Genomic DNA, 16873 nt, shown 5'->3' with positions numbered 1-16873 from the left:
TGTGCTCCGGGGCCCAACGTCAGCAACTCGTTTGCATTCCACTGGCAACCCGCAGCAAGTAATCCATGCTTCACCGTAACTCGTCTACAAGGGGTACGGGTGGAATTCGAATTCGGCACTCGGAAAAGCTCCCGTTCCGTCCCAAAAAAGAAACTAGCCTTCCAACTGACACCTTGCACGGAATATCTAATCCCGCGGTGTACTACCGTTCCACAATGTGCGTTCTTCGCTCGAAAGGTAGCTGTGGAGCCTCCGGTGAACCACGTACTACGGTAGAGCAATCTCGCACCATCTGCACACCGCGAGGAGAATTTGTAATATTTACAGTCTACCTTGCCGTACCTGCCGGTCGAGATGGGAAACCGTAACCCAGCTAGGAAGGATTCATTGCCGGGACGATGGGCTGTACATCTTGCTCTTTATGATACTTTGATTATGACGTTATCACTATTAAAGCGCACACAGACGCACGCTTTCGTTCCCATCCTCCAGCAAAACGGATCCTGTCAATCAAAACCCCGCCAGCTGTTTAAATGAGCCAATAAAGATATTGTCTTTGCCCGTTTAATGTTCCGAACCGAGTGGACGAATTAAACGACTATCTGGAAAATGCCCAAAGGGACCGGTGCTCTTATCTGATACTGTGTCGTAAATGTAGAGAGAGAGAGAGAGAGAGAGAGAGAGAGAGAGAGAGGGGGGGGGGGGGAGTAATATTTTGCAAGCTCCCAACCCTGCCCAAACACTTCACACGGAACATTCCTTATTTACATGTTTTTCCCTTCCATCATGGCTGCCTGAAAATAGCACATTCGCCCAACAGGTGTCATAATCGGATTTTAACTGTCCTTGGTTGAAGTGTGCCCATTTGGGAAAAACATTCGGTGAAAAACGAACATTTTTCTTCTCGTACCTTCCTCTCTCTCTCTGTCCCGCGCGCGCGAGGATTTTCCAGCTTGTTCGTAAGACCCTCCGTAAGATGGAGATTAATTTCGATCGTCACGGTGGTTCTTTATTAAAAATTTCACTTTCACTGCCCGCTTTTCCCACATCGCGAAATGGTTATGGGTACCTTCTGCGAGTGTGGCCACGTTCCTTCCCGCACCAAGAAGCACCCACCGAAAGGAGCGTGCAAACATAAATAAATCGCACCCTTAATGTGGTTTTCATTTACCATCGTTTCGTAACCTTTCGCGCCAATCAACTTCACTCTGGTGCGTTCTTAGCCGCGCGCACGCCAGGAATGAACGAGAAAAAACCGGTCCAACAGGGTAGCATTTTCCAGCACGGAGCGGCTAAGAACGTGCCAAGCGCGCGAGATACAGCGCTTGTGGGGACGAGATTGATGAGTTGAGATTTAATTTTGTGGTTGAATTGATTTGATTTGGGATTCCGGAATTGGGAATTCACGGGGTCGCTTTCGAGGGTGGGGATGAGAGTATTTTTTTCCTACTACTGCTTCTTCTCACACCGTTCCCCTTGAGAAGCGCTTGCACTAGTTGCGATCAAACCGACAGAATGTAATTCAATTAGCGAAGGTTAAGCGAAGGAAATTATCACCTGAGGTCAAAGGTGGCCAACTGGGAACGAGGGATCGGGCACGATGTGACTCGCAAGCATAACTGACTGCCCACCGTCCTTTTTCCGTTTTTTTTTCTACTCCGCACACCAAGAATGGACGAAACAGTCCCGCTACAATTACGACACGATGAGAAACTTTCCTTGAAAGGGCGCGTAATTAGTTGGATTTTCCAGCAAGCACGCCCATACACATGGCGATGGCCGTTGACGATTTGGGATCGTGAGGGACGGATTTTTTGTCTGTGTGTGTGTGCGCCTTTATCATGAAGATAACTACATTAGAAGAAGGACGAATGCTGGAAGGGTTGTTGTCTACGTTTGCTCGAAATGCTTATAATGAGGCACGTTTGAAGTAATTTAGCGACGGAATCAAATCGCCCGCGTAGCAGCATCGTTAGGGAGGTTTGGAATTGTGCGGTGTAAGCAGTTTTACGTAAAGGTGAAATACAATTTTAGTGAAATGACAGCATTCAGGTGATAAGCATTTGAATCGGATTAAGAAATTAAGCGTTTTAAAGAGAAATATCTGATCTGAGGATTGTTACCAAAATTAAGCATACTTTGCGGCGTTGATTTTCCCTTGCGCCTTAAAGTATGCAATTACAATATAAATTCGAAGTTCTTCTCGTTCTTCGAACATTATCCGGTTACTATCCTGCTATTCACTTTAATTCCACCAAAAAGTCAGAAGCAGGAAACCTCCCGCCGTAGTAATGCCACAGTCAATATTTCAGATAGCAGTGTATTAAGCTGCAACAAATAGCTTCCGTGTTCCACGTCCCTGCCCTTATCCGGACCATTGTTCCATTACCAGCTTTTTTAATGTCCGATGATAACTGATCCGTATAATGCACTGCTGAATTGCTGGAGTACGTCACTAGCAAAACGACTAAGTAAGCACATTTGCATTTGATGCCAGGCACACGCCAAGCACGCTCCGGCTCCGGACACAAATGAAGAACCACACTCACTTCCGGAAGCATCGTGCTCATGCTATCGTTCCCATAAATACGATCCCGTTCAACGAAAGTATTCGATCGCCCAGTCCTTCATGTTGTCCCCTCGAACAGCATCCATTGGACAGCGTCCTCCTCTGATGAGGTCCAGAAAATTCGTCACCGGTTACAATTGGTTTCATTTCTGGAACGGCACGAACCAATCCCACCACCACCACCACCGGGATGGTTGCTCATTTCCACGGACGGATATTTTGTCGCATATTCGTGCATCTCGAACCGATGCCACTCCGGACCGAATCGCGTTGTTCGCTTTATTGGCAAAATTAAGCAAAATGCAACGATGACACTACGGCTACGACAATGCCATGGGTGGGTGTGCGTCCAATGTGAGCTCGTTGTCGAATACGGGTAGCTTGCTCGCTTGAAACAGTCCAAAGGGATGTACCCGAAACAAAAAAACTACCCCCGAACCAATACATGAAGTAGTAGCATTTACATGCTCGGTTCGTATTTCCAAAGCGAGTGGCGTTTGGTCTGCTCAGTCTTCTCGACCAGCAAGCGTAGCGAGCGAGCGAGCTGGTTTGGTCGGTGTTCCGATCGCCTGTTGTTGATGCCGGCGTGTACGGTTACGGTGCAGCGTACGCGACTGAATTGTCCTCTGGAGAGTGACGGGGCTGGGCTGGGTGGACTTTGGTGTTGCCGTGGCGTGCAGTATCATAACGTGGGTTTGGTTGGTGTTCACGTCATGTCGTACAATAAACATGAATCGTAAAATTCAACTACCTTCCCATATCGTTGGATTACGCTTTGCAGCAGGAGTTGAGTTGCGTTCTTGCTGTGATGATGGTACGGGTGGACCGACAATCGTGTTCGATTGAAGAGCGTCGGGAAAGTTGCCACTGTTGAACGCAACGGAAAGGGGTTTCAAGAGTTAAAGCAGCAATGGTTTGTGCGCGATTTAGATCATGTTTAGTGTGTAAAATATCAAATCATATATTGGACTACAGAAGAGGAGATCGTTAAATGGCATGATAGGACAGATTTCATAACATGCTAGAGTTGAATGAAGTTACACAAACTAAGTTATTTAGTTATGCCTAGAATTCATCACGACCCAGCACAATTCTGATTGGCGAATCCCAATGAATCTGGTAAGAGTTCACAGCGACATCAAGTCAAACATTGAGAAGACTTCATCCTACCCGTAGCTGGATATTCCTCAGGGTTGATGCTATGTATTTAAAAAAAACCTAGAGAATATACTATATTTTAAAACAGCTTTTTGATCAAGGTTCAGCAATTCCAATTGGTCCAAAAGGCATAATACAATTTGTTGAAATTAAATTACAAGAACATATAGTTATAGTTGTATCTCAGCAATTGTTCTGAAATGCTCAGTGTGGACTACCTTCTTGTTGACTTAATCAGTAAAAATATGATCAAATCAAATGAACAAACTACGTGCTCTGCAAGACCCTTCTAAATTGCATTACTTTACACCATACAATGAAAATCCACTCCCTACATTGTACGACATTTGCCTAACGTCAAGGCAAACGATCGGTGAAAAAGAAGACATCATAAAGCTAGCCTCTTCCCACCTTTTCATCCACCCCGCTGATGTCCATTTGGCACGTGCACATAGTTTCCTTTTCTCATAGTTTAGTGTCCGTGCGTGTCCGTCGTATGTCCGTGCACGAGAACTCAATCAGAATGGACAGCCACTCCAGCCATGGTCGACCATGGTGATGATGAGATCGCAACCGAAAGTCGAGCAAAAGTTGCATTCCACCGTCGGCCCGATGAATCATGGGCCGAAATTTGAGTAGCTCACCCCATACTACTAACACCCACGCCGGGACTGGCGGCTTTGAAGTCTGACACCCGCTCGATGCTACTCTTCGAGACCTGTCGGATGAATTTGATGTGGTGAGAAACGGTTGCGTTGAACTTGAAGGTAGGAAAGCAAGCAACAAGTACAAAAACACCTCCAATTCAGTGAGATATTTACAGATGAAAAGGAATGCCTTTGGTTTTGGGGGGGGAGGACAAAAAAAAACAGATGACGAGGTTCAAACCCGCGATCGCCTACGCGCACGTGTAATTGATCATTGCGAAATTCGCTTCCCAATCGAAGACGCTCGGGATGAATGCCCCAAGTTTGAACCAGTTTGTCCGTCCGTCCGGGCATTGGGGATGGTAATGTAATATTTTAATGCACTTTTCATTCACCTTTCATGCCATTTGGTAAGCTCCAACCGTAGCAGTCCGTCGCAGGTAACACGATCAAGACGCACTTCGATGTCGACGGTATGAAATGTTCCAGACCGTGGTGTGAGCACGGCGCTCGCGTGCCCAAGCGACTTGTTTCGTTAGGGTCAAACGGGGGGTTTTTTTTTGTCAAACTGTGACGGGTGGCACACCGAGGTGGAAAATATGCTTTGGAACAAACAAAAAACGCACTCACACACAGCGAAACCAGCGCGCGGTAGTCGATTCTTGAGTCAGTCTTTACCAAAAGTCGTCATCTCTTGAGGCTGTTTCTGTACCATCTTCCATCACTCAGCAGCTTCGGCTCCGGTGAATGCGTCACATTCACATTGCTCGCCCCGTGCGAGTCAAGAACTGACGCAAATACGTGCACGGGGTGTGAACGGAATGCAGAATTACAGCGCTCAGCACCTGTGTCCGCCTGCTCAGCTTCACTCGCCCGCTCGTTCTCGCGCGCACAATACGCATCATGTTACGCAGGCTGACATTTACGCAATGTCGACTCAAAACGGGTTGGCGGGGTGGTTGTGTGTTCCGGAAAGGGAGAGAGAAGGAACGCGCGGCTTCCGAGTCTGGCTGGATCTCTTAAGTGCCAAAAAGTGGAACGCCACTTCCATTTCGGCGTGGATGGAAAACTCGCACTCGACTTGGCGGTGGTTGTGCCGTGTCTATTTGGCTCCCCTTTTGGACTTTGGTGTTTCCTCTTTAAAGTTGACAAAGTGTGCCCGAATGTGTGCGTGTGTGTCGTATGGCGTGAAATTAATGGATGCAAATGTCTCTTGTCTGTCGTCTTGTGTTCCGTTGTGTCCGCACAACATTCTTTTTTGGAGCGTCAGTTTTCGCACGGCGTCAGTAGGTTTTGGTGGTTATGCAACCGATGACAGCCGTGTGTTGGAATGTTATGGAAGTGAGTCGAGGATTGGTTTTTCTCGACTTTAAATTTTCTTGCCGCATATTTTGAATTTCTATCCGAATGATCAATTATTTGGATAAAGTTTTTTGAGCAAAGTTTTAAGCTAACCATTTTGACCATTTTTAGGATATTCTTACCTTACTAAAATTACAGAATGTGTTTCCCAACAGAGGGCTTTTTAGTCTACTTAGTGTCACAAGCAAAGGAAACAGAGTTCGGAGAGGCATTAGCCCAGTATTGATATAGGGGTTTTCAGTTGATAAGGCAAAAGCATTTTTATGGCAGGCTTCTTAGATGAAATGGTAAATAAATCTATTTGATATGGAAAAAGACTGCATATGACAGGGGAATCAAATACCTTTTACTGAAATGTCCTCAGATGATACTATCATAGTAGCCGTTGGTGTTGTACGCACGTTGGGAGATCGTGTAGAATATCAATGGCTACTAAGAAAATATCATCTGAGGACATTTCAGTAAAAGTTATTTGACTCCCCTGTCATAAGAAGTCGCTTCCAGATCGACTAGCTTTGTTTGCCATTCCATCTAAGAAGCCTCCCATGAAAATGGATGCTATTGCCTTAGAAACTGAAAAACCCTGTAAATGAAATCAATGTGAGGTTCACTAATCCGATATTTTATGCTTATTGTATTAAGACTCCACTATTGATCGTTTTTAAGAGTGATCCAAAGCACTAAATCGGTCTTAAAGATCTATTTGCGTAGTAGATTCTTCATGAAATATAGTAATTGATGATGAAGGACAACAATGTACTGATAGTGGACTTAGAACTTTACTTAGAAGTCTTCTAAAGCATAATATTATGCTGAATCTATACAAGACATCTCTCAGAATACTGTTATTGTCTACAAAATCACTCCCGCTTCAACAAATCCGCTTCACCAAAGACTCCCTTTTCTCCTCCATCACTCCTCCGTCGACTCCTCACTTTAACACACATCCAGACACAGACCCATCAACCAATTGAATTTAATTTGGCAATATTGCTCCGTCAATTTTAATCATCCCACACTCATCACCAGCGTCATTATGCGTGCCACAGTATAAAACCAGTGCAGTCCCAGCGAGCAGTCCCAGCAACCGGCCAGGAACCGGTGACAAAGGTTCGGGTTCGAAACTCATAAATCAAACACGCGGTGCGATGACACTCAAATTAAGCCGGCCCCGACTGGCACATAATATTACCATCGCGCGGTACGGCGCGGGAAAACATCGGCCTGTTCCCGGCTGTGGATGGAGTAGAAAAGCGGCCACAAATGTCGATCAATTTTCATCTCATTTTAGCCTGTGTTCTTTTTGGTCTTTTCTGTTGTTTTTTGTTCACTCTCTATTATTTTTCGCTGCTTTCCCCGAACGTCTGCCGTTGTCGTTTTGTGAAATAAATTGAATCGAATTTATCCACACAATGCACACGGGCGGGATGTGAAAATTGGGATGGGGCAGTACAAAAGCAACGGGAAATGAAAAATAGCAAACGTTGCAAAATGAACAGAGCGTACTGCAGGGCACGAAAAACACGTCATTCGCATCAAAAATCGTCCAAATGGAAATGGTTTCCGGGGCCAACATCGAGACACCACTCGGCTCGTGCCTCCGGGAAGCAATTTGAAAACTCGATACACAGCGTGATGGCGGACAGGGCTCCAAAAAGCAAAAAAAAAGTAGAAACGGCGGGAAATACTCTAAAAACCTCGTGCCGTCGCTTGTAGGAAGAAGGAATAAATAAATAAAACAATTTCATCATCCAATCCTCCGGGATGCTCCTCTTTTATTTACCCTAATTAAATTTTAATAATCACATCATTGCTCCATCGGTCGTTTTCCGCAGCTACCGAAAAGGGGGGGTTGGGTTTCGTCCCGCGTTCGGTTCGGCATCGATGTACGCCGGGAACACCGAAAAAGAATGAATAAAACACATTCGTTTGCGAGTGCAGCTCAATACGGTGCGTCCTCCACTCGATTCCACACGTCCCATGCGGCCGGAACGCAATGCGATGATGGCGATGATGACGGCGATGATCATAAAACATTGATAGATATTTGCGACCATTAAAAATGCAGCGTCCATCTCACGTCCGGTCGACGCGCACGGCCATTGGCCTCACTCTCCCACCCACACACACACAAACATCCCTTGTTTGGTGGTTGGTGACGCGTAGCAGGACAATCGCCATCGACAAGTCGTTCATGCGTTCAGGACCCGGGGAAGGAAAAGGGTTGTGATACGCGCGCGGGCCCGGCAGTTGAAATTGCGCATCGGGACCAACGTTGTGGAAACTGGATCATTCGTCCGTGACCGGTTGTTTTTCTCCCATTGCCCGGCACGAAACGTTGCCCGGTTTGTGAATGGACGATAGCCTGTGGGAGAAGGGGCGAAGCAAACAGTCTCCTTCAAACGTGCATCGGACGAAGACGGCACGGCGCCTTGACCGGAGTACGATGCCGGGGGCATGAAATATTTATTTACCGGAAAACTGCTGGACGTACCGTTTGCCGGTTAAGTGGGTGGTAGTGGGAGGCGAGGCGAATGGAGGAGTTTATTTTTATTTGTATTTAAACTTCGATCCCGGCTGCCTGTCGGTGACAGTTCGGCTTTGGGAACACTTCGACGGTGTCCTTGTTAGGACCTTTAAAGACATGCGATGCTGCACGTCCGGTCGGATGTTTTGTTTCTGTTTTGGCTTCACGGTTTGAATGTTATTGATCATAAACGGTAATAACAAGGCTAACGTAACAGTAATGATCTCGATTTGAAACTATTAATTTACTGTAAGCGATTAAAATACGATAATTAGTTTAAAATACCTAAAAACATCTTAAAATAGCCCAATCAAATAGGCGCTTTTCCATCGCGAAATGAGCTTAAGAATGGAAATATTGAGTTGAATATTTATCAGTAAAGTTTGATGCTTGCTTACAAATTATCAGTCAATGAACAGTAATAATAAGCGCCTAAATATATGCAAACCGTCATGCAGCCATAATGCTTAAACATGCTCGTAACACAATAACGTTCTTTTTTAAATAATTCCGGACCAAAAATTATTTTTATCCAATATCTTTTTTTATTAGAAGAATTCTCATTTAGATTTCCAAATAAAAAAAATTGGCCTTCATATATATTTTAAGCATAATTGAACACACAACTCTCCTCACACATGATAACATTGTTCGTTATCAACTACCTCACTAACTCCCATCACTAGCTTAGACGATGCGACTGATTGAATAGTGACGAAAGATACATAAACCTGGCTCCCGGTCTTCGCCCCACACCATCGTAAATATGATCACAAACAAATACACTCCGGGTAGCCGGGGAAAAGATCATTTCCCGACCCCCGGGGGCATCAGCAAAAAACCTCTCCCAACCGCGCGAGCGTGAGCGTTTGCTGCTGTGTTCGGTGCCGAATGTATTTTATTGTTCAATAACCATTTTCCTAATCAAATGGTCGATTCCGCGAAAAACTACACCCTTTAACCCCTCGGGCAACGGGGTGTTCCCGGGTCCGGCCCCAAACATTTTCGTCCGAAGATTTTTATCGTCCATCAACACATTTACGACGGGTGAAAGGCGAAACACACACTCCCACCCACTCAGCTCTCTCTCTGCCAAAGACACCGGTCCAGTCAAAGCGCCACAACGCTCCGGAACGATTTGGATAGATTTTATTGAACACAAATAGCGGAGGATTTGCCCTCCCGGTTTGAGCGTGTCATAAAAATTTGGCTTCCACGGTTCGCAGCGCGGTTGGATCGATTTTTGGCTCGGAAGATGCTTCGCTATCTTCCAGCGTTGGTTGGGCCCGGATTGGACACGCTTCATTTTACGACGATACCTTACCCCATCCAGATCCGATCCGATGATTGCATTTCTTAGCGCTGCCCGATGTCCCATTTCCGGCTGTAGTAAAAGTTTCGCCCGCCAGGAAAAATAAATACAATAAAACCTAAAGACCCCTTCGCGGGAGGAAACGAACAGGCCTCGGTTGACCTTTCGTTGACCTTTCGTTGAGGGCGGTGGAGCTGGTGGCGGTAGGCACCCAAAGGGAAGGAAAAACATATTTGCATTTGCATATCCACACCGAACCGGCCGAAGAAAAGCGTCTTCATACGACTTCCCATCCCGTTCGTCGACAGATTGTGTTGACTTTTCGCCTTCCATCGTGCGGACGCCATTTTGTAGCGTCCGTCCGCGCGTATCATCGTCACATATGGTTCGACTGGAATCCAATTACTTGGCGGGGAAAACGATGGCAACGCAAGCCGAGTTCGGTTCCAAGGAAAAAGCTCTTCCGGTCTCGCCCAGCTGTCTTACGCAGTCTCCACAGCGTGACGTGCTTTAGTGATGCTGGCCATCGCTGGTGGTGGACTCATAAAAAAGCACACCCACAACCCCCCACCTCTGTTGCCGTGTCGATGAGAGGAAAATATTAAAATTTGATTACGATCGGCACGGCATTTGAAGCATTTTAGCCACCAGCAATGGAACGGAAACTTGAAGGGCCTGGGACAGCTCGCCACAAGGCAAACCAGTGACACTGTGTCTACTTTGTCCGCTGGATGCTTCAAAAGCAACCAGATCCGTTTTACGACCCAAAACACACATAACGCTGTACGGTATGGCAAGTGCAGTGCCGATGCATGTACGTTTTTGTTTTTCGAAAACTCTGTTGGGGACAAGGACGTCTTGCAAAAATCTGTTTGCCATGCAAAATATTCCGTATTTATGACGCTTGCACATGGTATCGTCGCAAAAGACGTTTGTAAGTGCTTGACAGGTTTCGTCGATGCTGAACCGGGGGGAGGGAGAATCAGTTTTATCACTTCGCTTTATAGCATTGATGAAAATTGTCTTTAGCCATTTGCAGTAACGTTAAGCAGGTGCAGCTGTTTGAACGATTTGCTCACAATGTGTTGCGATAGCTCCCGTATCTATGAGTGCGAAGCGAGGAATTGATGAGTCAAATAGCACATTAGTGCACGAGTTTATTGGTTTTACGGCTGGTTGTGTTTTAATAAAACAATATGGAAGGATCTGAGCCATAAAAATGCTATCAATCAATCTTCAAGCTTGATGACGAAGCTTGTAAAGACAACTGCATTTAAAATTTTAAGTCAGTTGTGTTTCGAAAGAAATATTCTTAGGGTGGATTAAGATTCATACACTTTAAAAGATCATCGAATCGGTCCAGTGGTCGAGGTGATAACGGCGCCGGTATTCATACGACAGGACCGGGGTTCAAATCCCATCTAGACCGCCTCCCCGTACACAGGACTGACTACTTTGCTACGGGTAAAATCAAGTCATAGAAAGCCAGAAATGGCAGGCCGAGACCTCTCGAGGTTGTAGTGCCAAGGAAAAAGAAGAAGACGAGTGCATCAACATAATTTAAATCGTCATCTACCAAAAAGTTTATGTCTATAAATTTCAACAACGCTTGCTTACAGCTGTTATATTCTGAAAATCAGAACGAGAACAGCTTCACGTTACAATTCCACTATTGCTGATGCCATTTCTAAACATCTGCACTGATTTTTATACATTTTTTTTCTCTATAAAACCAGCTTCTACACAATATGCACATTATTGTTTAGTGCGCTGGTAAATGATGCAAAACAAATGCTTCCACTCAGGGTGGGCGAGCAGCTTATCGGAACTTTCGCATGCAAAATGCTACGTGTAAATTGCAACCAACAACCAAATGCATTCCATGCACTTGCAGCCAACAATGCACCAGAACATGGTTCTGTTTCCTTGGGGGAAAACCCCATATTCCCTAAACCCCCCCACCCAGTGTATGAACACTGTTTTGTTAGATAACCATGTCGATGTTATTCAATTACTGTATCACAGGAATGTTTTGCCATGGGTAGAAGTGCGCTCGATCACACCGAAACCCGGGCAAGGATATGTGCAGAGCGTTGCAAAGCGCTTGTGTAAAAGAGTTTGTAATTTAATTTAAAAATTACACTCAAACAGCAGGAACAAACGAGACTGCGTTCGAAGTTAAATGAGTGAACCAAAAATTCCTACCACCCGGGGGTATTCCACTGTGCGTACCCGGAATGTTTATTTATAAATGAAGCTGCACAGCTTGTGCTTGTGGCAGAAAAAGGAGGCGAGAAAAAAAAACAAGCTGAAAGATAAAAAGCATATCAAACGCTTTTGCAGCTCTTTGCAACGTCATCCGAAGGGATAAGGTAGAACGCAGACAACGCACTGAAGGATACCACAATGAAAGGCGGATTTTTATTTCACTCTTAGATCCTTCTCAATGATTTAAACCCAACCGGCCGAGCGTACCGCGTTGCCAAGGTGATTCGGTTGGTAGAAATAAATTTAACAAAACGCTTGAATAAACTTTTTTTTTCGCCGGGCAAAGGACACACCGGGAACAACAACGAAAAAATCTCTTCCCTAAAGCCCTAACCACGCAACCGGTTGCGCTTGGCGACGGTTCTTTAAAGGATAACAAGGACAGAATGTAATAACAAATAACACACACACACACACACACATAGACACGCAAAAAACGCAATTCAAACACAATCCCAACCCGGAAAAGGGCTTTACAACGCACAGCACAGCAGTGCAAAAAAGGAAAGGACCGCCAGGGTTAGAGTGACAGTTCGGAAATCCTGGTATAAAGGAAAACCCATTAAAACGCAAATCCCGTTCCGCGTGGCCCATCATCAACGGAAGGCGATACATCATTTCCCTTGGGAAACGTCTTTGAACGCCAAGCCTTTTTTTTTTTATTTTGGTTGGGTTTCGTTCGCTTTCTTCCTCATCATCGCAAAGCGAATCTCCGGGTATGGGAGGTTTTAAAATGATGGTGGTCGCTTGCTTGCCTTTCTTAAAGAGTTTTCTTTGCGCATCTTTACGGTTTGGTGGCGTATTTTTCTCGTTCGTCTCGCCTACCCGACACAATTTTCCCGCCCAACCCCTCTGTTATTGGGTACGACAAACCCGCAACCAAGGTCGGCAGCAATCGTTCGCTTACATGCACCGCGTGACCCATAAAACCCGTCGCCAAACGATGGCAGTTATTCAAATTGGCACCGATTGGAATATGCCAAACGGTATGTTTTATTTACTTCTTTTTACGACATCCACTGTCAGGAGGAGCGAGAGAGAGATAGGGAGATGTTGGCCCAAAGGAGATGTGACTTTGTGAACTGCTCCAAGTGTCGTAAAGCTGGTTGGCGTTGAGCGAGAGCAGATGGAAAATTGCCTCCCGCTTGAGGGATGTATTTTCTAGGGAGACCAGCAGGACCAGAAGCCCTGCTGACATTTTCCTCCATTCCAGCAGATTGTTCCCGGGACAGATTTTTTCCCCGTTCAATTTAGCATGAATTAGGCCGAAAATATTCTTTTAATTTAATCAACAATATTTGATTCCCGATTTTTCTCTCTCGCCACCAGGTCCAGAATAGCATTCGGTTGCCGTTGGCCGGACTGGCACCGCCGCGCGTCCTTATGTGTAGTGCCTCGATGGGTGCGGAAGGTTCCGTCACACTTCAGCTCCGGGAAGCGGTACAGGCGCCCGATGCGGCCGGGTCCCTCGATGGAGCGCTCACGATCGGCTACCCAGATCCGGAAATGTTGGCCGACATGCTGGGCACATTCCAGGGTGCATCGACCGGCGGGACCGATTCGGATGCTGGCAGTTTCGAGCTGCTGCAGGACAGCAATGGTAGCTCGACCGGGGCAACGCTACGCGCGACGACCGCCGATCAGATCGAGCAGCTTACCGGTGCTATACTTGCAAAAGCGAACAGCAGCAGTAGCGGTAACGGCAACACGACAGGCACGTCCACCGTGACGATAAAAGCAGAACCGGGTAAGTTGGACTATTTGGTGGAGTCAAGACTTGCAGCAAATTGTTAAAATAAGGTTTCCAGGAGATCGTCCAGGACTAATTTTTGGTTGGAATATAGCTAGTTCCTATCACCAGTCTCTATTTTATTACAATGGGTTTTTTTACATTTTATGCAAAAATGGGCGAAAACTCGATGAGGCTTGGTAACGTGTTAAGTAAATTGCATACATTTAGGCTAAATTTTGAACACCATACACAACCGCCTGAAAGGCATGCAATGTTCAGTTCAAAATTATTGAAAACTGAAATTTTTTCAGATTTAATATTTTTTCCAAAGCTACAAAATTGACTAGTAAATACAATTTCGTGTCGCTCTTTCGACTTAAAAAGGACTCTTGAGCTTCTTACCAGCACTAACCTGTTGTTGCTCAACACAAGCATTTTTTAATTGCTGAACATAATTTACATTTACACTGTAAATTACTGATTTGCATCGTTCGTTGCAGCGTCGAGCACTCAACAAGTATACAACAAGCAACTAGTACACTAACTACTCCCGATAGCTCCATCCACCGAAAGCCCCAAGTCGGGTCCTCCCATCGGGAAACATGCAATAACTTGTTGGTCTTCCGAACGTTTCGGGCCCCTTTGTGTGAAAAATAGCCTATCAGCTTTCCCGGCCCGAGGTTTTAAGGGGTAACCCCCCCCCCCCCCCCCCGCCCCCTTCATGCTAATGGTAATGGAAATCAAAGTTCTCGGACCGAACAAACAATGGTTCACTGAGCAACTCGGTTTCGAAACGTATCGATTCCCTTCGGTTGGGCGGAATGGAATTATACAGGCGCAGAGGGTCGTACCAAACTTTCGTACAAGTGCAAGACCCTCAAAGCTGTGTTAAAACCTGGGGAAGCAGAAAAAAAACTAAACCTCCAAATCCGAGAAATACACCCAGCAAGAAAGAAAGATCGGATAAAATGTGTGCTGAAAAGTTTCCTGAGCTGTTGCAGAGTTGCATTTCATTTTCGCCTTCTAGCCATTAGCAGTTTTTAACCATTTTTCGACCACAATTCAACTTAAAGTGTAATCTGAACCCTAAGTGTGTGCTCAGCCATAATAAAATATCTATTCCGCACACACACACACACACAACCTCATTATTTCATAAAATTACACATTCAAGCTGCAAGTATCATGTTATCCAAACGTATATTGCTTCAGCAAGGAACGAAAAAAGCTACCCCATGACATGACTCGAATCCTCACAACCAGTCCACGTTGCCATGGTTGGTATTGATATTCATTTTTTTAAACCTCACTTTTTTCCCGGTCCAACTCTCTCTGCCCGTCGAATGTTTATGCACTCTGGCCGGACTCATGTTTCATGATTATTCAATATCCTTTCCAGTCCTCCAGAACTTCGTTCGTTCCGTTTAGCAAAACAAAAAAGTGACTCCTTTTTTCGTCCTTTTCCATGCGTCCGCGTTTTTTTCCTCGCTGTGTGTGCTTGTGTGTTGTTTTGTAAAATTATCGGTAAAAAATTGATCAACCCACTGCTGCAGCAGCAGCAAGAGCCATGGACTCTACTCTATCGCTATTCCTAGTGAGCCGGCGTACGAGGTCCGGTCGCACACAGCCCACATGTCCCAACTGTACACCAGAACATAAATTTATTGAAATAACTCTGCATATCTCGCTTCTCGGTCGGAGGCAGAAAATCCAACCGTCCCCGGTTCCCACACTCTAAGCGCTGCGGACTCCGTTCACAGTCCGGCTGGCCGTAGTTGGTCCGGTTGCCACGCTGTCCTACGCTTTGCAAACGGACCTTATCAACCGTGTACGTGTGTGTGTGTGTGCGCGCTTGTATGTATGACTCGACATGCTCATACGGGCAAAGGCTGGCCTTTACCACCCCCAGCGTTGGGGACCAGTGCATAAACTTTTCAGCTAGGTTTTATGGTTTTAAAGCATATTTATGTGCATGCACATGAGCTTTGATATCGGACTCCCATCGGACGGCTATCCGTGCTGGTCGGACCTACCATCCCATCGCACCGTTAACAACACGAACAAATTCAAACCTTCGTCCTTTTTTACCCCCCTTTCTCCCCTATTTCTCTCCCCTGTCTCTCTCTCTCTCTCGCCAACACTCCACAAATCCACTACACCCATCGGATTGCCTATCGTTCAGGCACAACTTTCCGGGCGGCCCTCATCGGCTCGCAATTTTGTCCTCACCGTGAACCCGGGCGTATCGAACGATGGTAAAGTAAACTTTGGCTACACGTGCCCTCCGGTCTGGACACTGTAATTGTGCTAACCAACAATAGATCTGTGTACATGCATGTATGTGCTTGTGTGTGTGTGTCTGTGGTCGGTTGTAACAGGCGCACGGAACTGCTGCCCATTCTCGCACAGTGTGTACCGAATTGGGGTCTACACACCGGCACACCGGTACTGGCCAAGATAAATCACCTACCTACACGCCCACCAGCCCTTGTGTCGGGGGGGGGGGGGGGGGGGGGGAATTTTGCACAAAAACTTAATTGAGTTTAAATTTATGGTGCAGTTTTTGCCTTTGTTTTTACACCACCAACATTCTATTGTTGGTAATTATTTTTTAATTACAAACAGATTTTCTTCTTTTCTGAAAATAATGTTTTAGAAGAGAATTAAAAAAATTCCGTATCCAATATTTCAGGATTCCAATGCTTGTCCGGTAAGACAATAATATCTAGTGTACTGTTTGCACAGTGACCCTTTACTTACATCTTTCACTGTAACTTCTCGTGCATGACAAAGCAAAGTGCTGGCTTGGTTGAGATATTTCCTTCTGGCTCGCTTTATATGTACATAAACACCGGAATGTGCAGTGGTCGTTGAAGTACGAATGTGAAATGGTTTCCGGTTCCGTGTCCGTGTGTGTTTCCCTGCACCCCCACCATCCCAGCATCCTTCTGATCGTCATCATCATCCTTCATACACCGACCGGTTCGATTTCCGGCCAAGACCAGGCTTTAAAGCAACCTCATGCATATATTTACATACACCGTGTATGTGTGTGTGTGCGTACTGTATTTGCATTTTATATTTATCTATCTAGTTTTGTGAAATTATAAAAGCAAGCTTTGCGGATTGCCACACAACTCCCTACACGCGTGGCATGGCCGTGCGTTGGGAGACCCATGACACTCCAGCCGTCCATAGGATAGGCCTTCGGATTTAATGATTATCATTGCATTCAGTTTTCCCACCATTTCTCTCTCTCTTGGCCGACCAAGGTCGCCCTGCCCGGAAAGACGACCCC

General features: G+C 45.8%; 1 protein-coding gene across 6 annotated transcripts in view; it reads left to right on the top strand.

Annotated features, from left to right (window-relative positions):
- LOC118505542 (mucin-5AC) overlaps window positions 1-16873 on the top strand; it is a 149483-nt gene that overhangs the window by 87383 nt on the left and 45227 nt on the right. For all 6 annotated transcript variants that reach the window (XM_036041472.1, XM_036041473.1, XM_036041474.1 and 3 more), the window contains exon 4: window positions 13173-13590. In XM_036041472.1, the coding sequence (XP_035897365.1) occupies window positions 13173-13590 (418 nt within the window). The remainder of the gene's footprint in view (window positions 1-13172; window positions 13591-16873) is intronic.

The sequence above is a fragment of the Anopheles stephensi genome, chromosome 2, assembly GCF_013141755.1.
Source record: "Anopheles stephensi strain Indian chromosome 2, UCI_ANSTEP_V1.0, whole genome shotgun sequence".
Lineage (NCBI taxonomy): Eukaryota > Metazoa > Arthropoda > Insecta > Diptera > Culicidae > Anopheles > Anopheles stephensi.
Note: the sequence above shows the minus strand (reverse complement) of the source record. Positions and strands in the feature narration are given on the sequence as shown.